This window comes from Tachysurus fulvidraco, chromosome 9 (genome assembly GCF_022655615.1).
Source record: "Tachysurus fulvidraco isolate hzauxx_2018 chromosome 9, HZAU_PFXX_2.0, whole genome shotgun sequence".
Taxonomy (NCBI): Eukaryota; Metazoa; Chordata; class Actinopteri; order Siluriformes; family Bagridae; genus Tachysurus; species Tachysurus fulvidraco.
Genome location: NC_062526.1, coordinates 2,398,986 through 2,403,985, shown reverse-complemented (window position 1 = coordinate 2,403,985; position 5,000 = coordinate 2,398,986). Strand labels below are relative to the sequence as shown.

Below are 5,000 nucleotides of genomic sequence, written 5' to 3'. Positions count from 1 at the left end.
AGTTACGTTGTCAGTCCGTGTGTAGAGCTTTAGGTTTAAAGTAGAACTCTGGATATTAGAGATGTCAAAGGAAATTCACCATTATTTATTAATTTAAAAAAGTGTGTGTGTGTGTGTGTGTGTGTGTGTGTGTGTGTGAGTCTCTGTGTGTTCTTGTGTGTGTTTGTGTGTGTGAGTCTCAGTGTGTGTCTGTGTGCACTTTTGTGTGTCTGTGTGTGTGTGTGTGTGTGTGAGAGTCTGTGTGCACTTTTGTGTGTGTCCGTGCTTGTGTGTGTGTGAGCTTCTGTGTCTCCGTGTGCGCATTTGTGTGTGTGCGCATTTGTGTGTATTTGTGTGCATGTGTTTGTGTGTTTGTGTCTCTGTGTGTTCGTGTGCGCATTTGTGTGTGTTTGTGTGTGTGAGTCTCAGTGTGTCTGTGTGCACTTTTGTGTGTCCGTGCGTTTGTGTTTGTGTGTGAGTCTCTGTGTCTCCGTGTGCGCATTTGTGTGTATTTGTGTGCATGTGTTTGTGTGTGTGTGTGAGTCTCTGTGTGTCCGTGTGCTCATTTGTGTGTTTGTCCGCGTGTTTGTCCGCGTGTTTGTCCGCGTGTTTGTCCGCGTGTTTGTCCACGTGTTTGTGCGTGTGTTTGTGTGTGAGTCTCGGTGTGTGTCTGTGTGCACTTTGTGTGTCTGTATGTGTCTGTGTGTGTGTCTGTGTGTGTCTCCGTGTGTCCGTGTGTCTCCGTGTCCGTGTGTTGGGTGTGTGCACGAGTCTCGTTGTGTGTCTGTGTGCACGTTTGTGTGTGTGTCCGTATGTGTGTGTTTGTGTGTGTGGGTTTTGAACATTACGCTCATTAGAAATAAATGTTTTCTGAACATTACGTTATAAACAATGTATTTTTTAATTTAATTTATTACTAGATAAAAATTAGTCACAATTATTATTTTTGTTTACTTCGTATTGATTGTGGTATTGTATTTTTTTAAAACACTGTGTGTGTGTGTGTGTGTGTGTGTGTGTGTGTGTGTGTGTGTGTGTGTGTAGGCAGAGCAGGTAAATGCCGTGGCCGTCGGGGGTGTGTGTTCTCCAGCGGGTGGTCCCCAGACGTTCAGGCTAACCCACCATGCCGTCGTCCACGCGGAAAGTGAAGGACCCCGACCTCGCCAGCCTCTTCTTTAAAGATGACCCGGAGGAGGTGTTCTGCGACCTCCATGAGATCGGCCATGGAAGCTTCGGCGCCGTTTACTTCGTGAGTGTTCTTCGAGAGGAAGAGATCGAATACACACAGTGATATTTTCATACCCGAGTTCGTGGCTGATTTTCTGAACTATCTTTTTTTTTTAAATAGCGTTTAAGCTAAACTACAAGCATCTCCCTGAGTTTCCATGCAAGGAGACTCACTAATATAATTGTAGAATTATGGAAGATTTAACATGATTTTTATTGACGTTCAAATTGATGTTTCACTTGTTACACACAATAACGCAGTAATGTATCTGAAAGGCGTCGTTTGGTATCAACAAACTAAAAGAAAATCAAAGCCACATAAAACTGTCCAGTCGATTAAGAGCAAAGTAACGATGCCCTAAAAAAAGACAGAATACAAGGTCAAGGTGGAATTAAGGACGGTGGTAAGGAGGACTTGTTCACACACACACACACACACACACACACACACACACACACACACACACACACACACACCTGTATGTCTTATATACACCTGTTATTGTTCACACACACACACACACACACACACACACACACACACACACACACTCACCTGTGTGTCTTATATACACCTGGAATTGTTTACACACACACACACACACACACACACACACTCTCACCTGTGTGTCTTTTATACACCTGGAATTTTTCACACAAACCTGTGTGTCATATACACCTGGAATTGTTTACACACTTACTTGTGTGTCTTATATACACCAGGAACTCTTCTCTCACACACACACACACACACACACACACACACACACACACACACACACACACACACACATATCTGTGTCTTATATACACCTGAAACTCTTCACACATACACACACACACACACACACATATATATGTGTCTTAAATACACCTGGAATTGTTTACACACACACACACACACACACACACTCACACACACTCACCTGTGTGTCTTATATACACCTGGAAATGTTTACACACACACACACTCACACACACTCACCTGTGTGTCTTATATACACCTGGAATTGTTTACACACACACACACACACACACACACACACACACATATGTGTCTTACATACATCTGGAATCCTTCACACACACACCTGTGTGTCTCATACTGTATACACCTGGAATCCTTCACACACACACACACACACACACACACACACACACACACACACACACACACACACACACACACACACACACACATCTGTGGTAAAAATGTCTGGAGCTGAATGATTTCTAGACAGCGGTTTGTAGGTCACTAATAAAATGTTTCTTTCTTTAACTTTTATTTTTTTCCACAGGCCCGAAACTCCTACACCAGTGAGGTGGTGGCCATTAAGAAGATGTCTTATAATGGCAAACAGACCACAGAGGTACGAACCAAACGCGTTACAGATTTGTCAGGATTACATCGCTAAAAGATTTCAGTTATAAAAGAAGGGATAAGAGAAAATAGTGATATACAAATAAGACAGGGCTAATTGGTGCCTTCTAACTTCATCATTCCTCTTTATTATTAGTGTAAACTGTTCAGAAGCAGGCTGCAATGTCAGAGCTAATAATCTGTAGTTATTCAACCGTGTGTGTGTGTGTGTGTGTGTGTGTGTGTGTGTGTGTGTGCAGAAGTGGCAGGACATCATTAAGGAGGTCAAGTTTCTGGAACAGCTGAGACACCCAAACACCATCGAGTACAAAGGTTGCTACCTGAAAGACAACACTGCCTGGGTTTGTATCACTGAAGCCCTTTATAACACGTATAAGCACTTATTCCAATAGCCATCACCTGTCGTACATGCTGCTTAAATCGACTCTACTCTCACTTTGACCTATGTCACATGACATGACCTGACAGCATGGCCCGACTCCTCACTTCGTTCCTTCAGTGTCAGAGAGACATAACTCTTTCGTGTCACATCACCAGCATGTCACATACCTGTTACAAAAAGTGTCATAACGCGTTATGTCATGTCACCCTAAAAAAGTGTTATGACACAATGTAAATCTGATCTCCTGTCACCAAAAGTGTCACCAAAAATGTCCTATTTTTCAATTCAGTTTATTTGTATACTTTTTAAACTTTAGCTTTACAGGAGCATAGAAACATTTAAATAAAATGATTAATTAATTAAATAAAATACTTATTAATTAAAATTAATATCACCTGAAAGTTTGTGAACCTTTTAGAAATGTCTGTATTTCTGCATAAATATGACCCAAGGCATCAAGTCCTGAAAGCAAAGTGAATCCAATCAAACAAATCGATCAGATTAGATTAGATTAGACCAAAGTGGTTCCATAGAATAACAGCAGTGGGCCAAAAACAGAACCTTGTGGTACACCGAACATAACGTTAGTACGCTTAGAGAAGTCACCATTTAGATCCATGTACCGATAACGATCAGTTAAATAAGACCAGGAAAGGGCGATCACCTTAACATTTTCTAGCATGTCAAGGAAAATCGCATGGACCCTGGCGTCAAAATCTGCACTAAGATCAATTAACACCATAATAAACAATATTGCTGGGTGAATGAGTCACAATTGCTGCTTTGACTTGGGTTCTGATGCACTGATGTTCTCTCTCTTTTATGTTTCAGCTGGTCATGGAGTACTGTCTAGGCTCAGCCTCTGATTTATTAGAGGGTAATCTCTCTAACACACACACACACACACACACACACAATACATTGACCATTACACTGCCTATACGTGTAGTATGCTGTATTTTGCAGCACTGTGCCTTGTACTTAAAATTCTGAAATGAGGGAACACAAAAGCCAGATTTTCTAAATACAAGCCTAAGAGGATTAATGCTCTAGAATTGTAACACTTTAATCTGTCTGATGACCAGCAAATGCCCTCAAACACCACTTTTCACTTTTAGAAAGTAACAATCACCATCGAACGGCAACAAACACCGTCATCCACCATCGAACGGCAACAAACACTGTCATTCACCATCGAACGGCAACAAACACTGTCATTCACCATCAAATGGCAACAAACACCATTATTCACCATCAAATGCCACAAAAAAACAACAAACACCATCATTCACCATCGAATGGCAACAAACACCATTATTCCCCATCAAATGGCAACAAACACCGTCATTCACCATCGAACGGCAACAAACACCGTCATTCACCATCGAACGGCAACAAACACCGTCATTCACCATCGAACGGCAACAAACACCGTCATTCACCATCGAACGGCAACAAACACCGTCATTCACCATCGAACGGCAACAAACACCGTCATTCCCCATCGAACGGCAACAAACACCGTCATTCCCCATCAAATACCATCATTCACCATTAAATGGCAACAAATACCATCATTCACCATTAAATGGCAACAAATACCATCATTCACCATTAAATGGCAACAAATACCATCATTCACCATTAAATGGCAACAAATACCATCATTCACCATTAAATGGCAACAAATACCATCATTCACCATTAAATGGCAACAAATACCATCATTCACCATCAGTTGCCAACAAAGTCATTCACCATCAAACACAACAAATATCGTCATTCCCCATCAAATGCCAACAAACACCGTCATTCACCATCAAATGCCAACAAACACCGTCATTCACCATCGAACGGCAACAAACACCGTCATTCCCCATCGAACGGCAACAAACACCGTCATTCCCCATCGAACGGCAACAAACACCGTCATTCCCCATCGAACGGCAACAAACACCGTCATTCCCCATCGAACGGCAACAAACACCGTCATTCCCCATCAAACACCAAAAAAAACCCGCCATTCACCAT

The 5,000-nt window shown here is 41.9% G+C and overlaps 1 protein-coding gene across 4 annotated transcripts in view; it reads left to right on the top strand.

Annotated features, from left to right (window-relative positions):
* Positions 1-5,000, top strand: part of taok3a (TAO kinase 3a) — a 57,991-nt gene that overhangs the window by 22,553 nt on the left and 30,438 nt on the right. For all 4 annotated transcript variants that reach the window (XM_047818994.1, XM_047818993.1, XM_047818995.1 and 1 more), the window contains 4 exons: positions 1,024-1,228; positions 2,505-2,576; positions 2,827-2,928; positions 3,801-3,846. In XM_047818994.1, coding sequence (XP_047674950.1) covers positions 1,103-1,228; positions 2,505-2,576; positions 2,827-2,928; positions 3,801-3,846 — 346 coding nt within the window. In that variant the 5' untranslated portion in view covers positions 1,024-1,102. The remainder of the gene's footprint in view (positions 1-1,023; positions 1,229-2,504; positions 2,577-2,826; positions 2,929-3,800; positions 3,847-5,000) is intronic.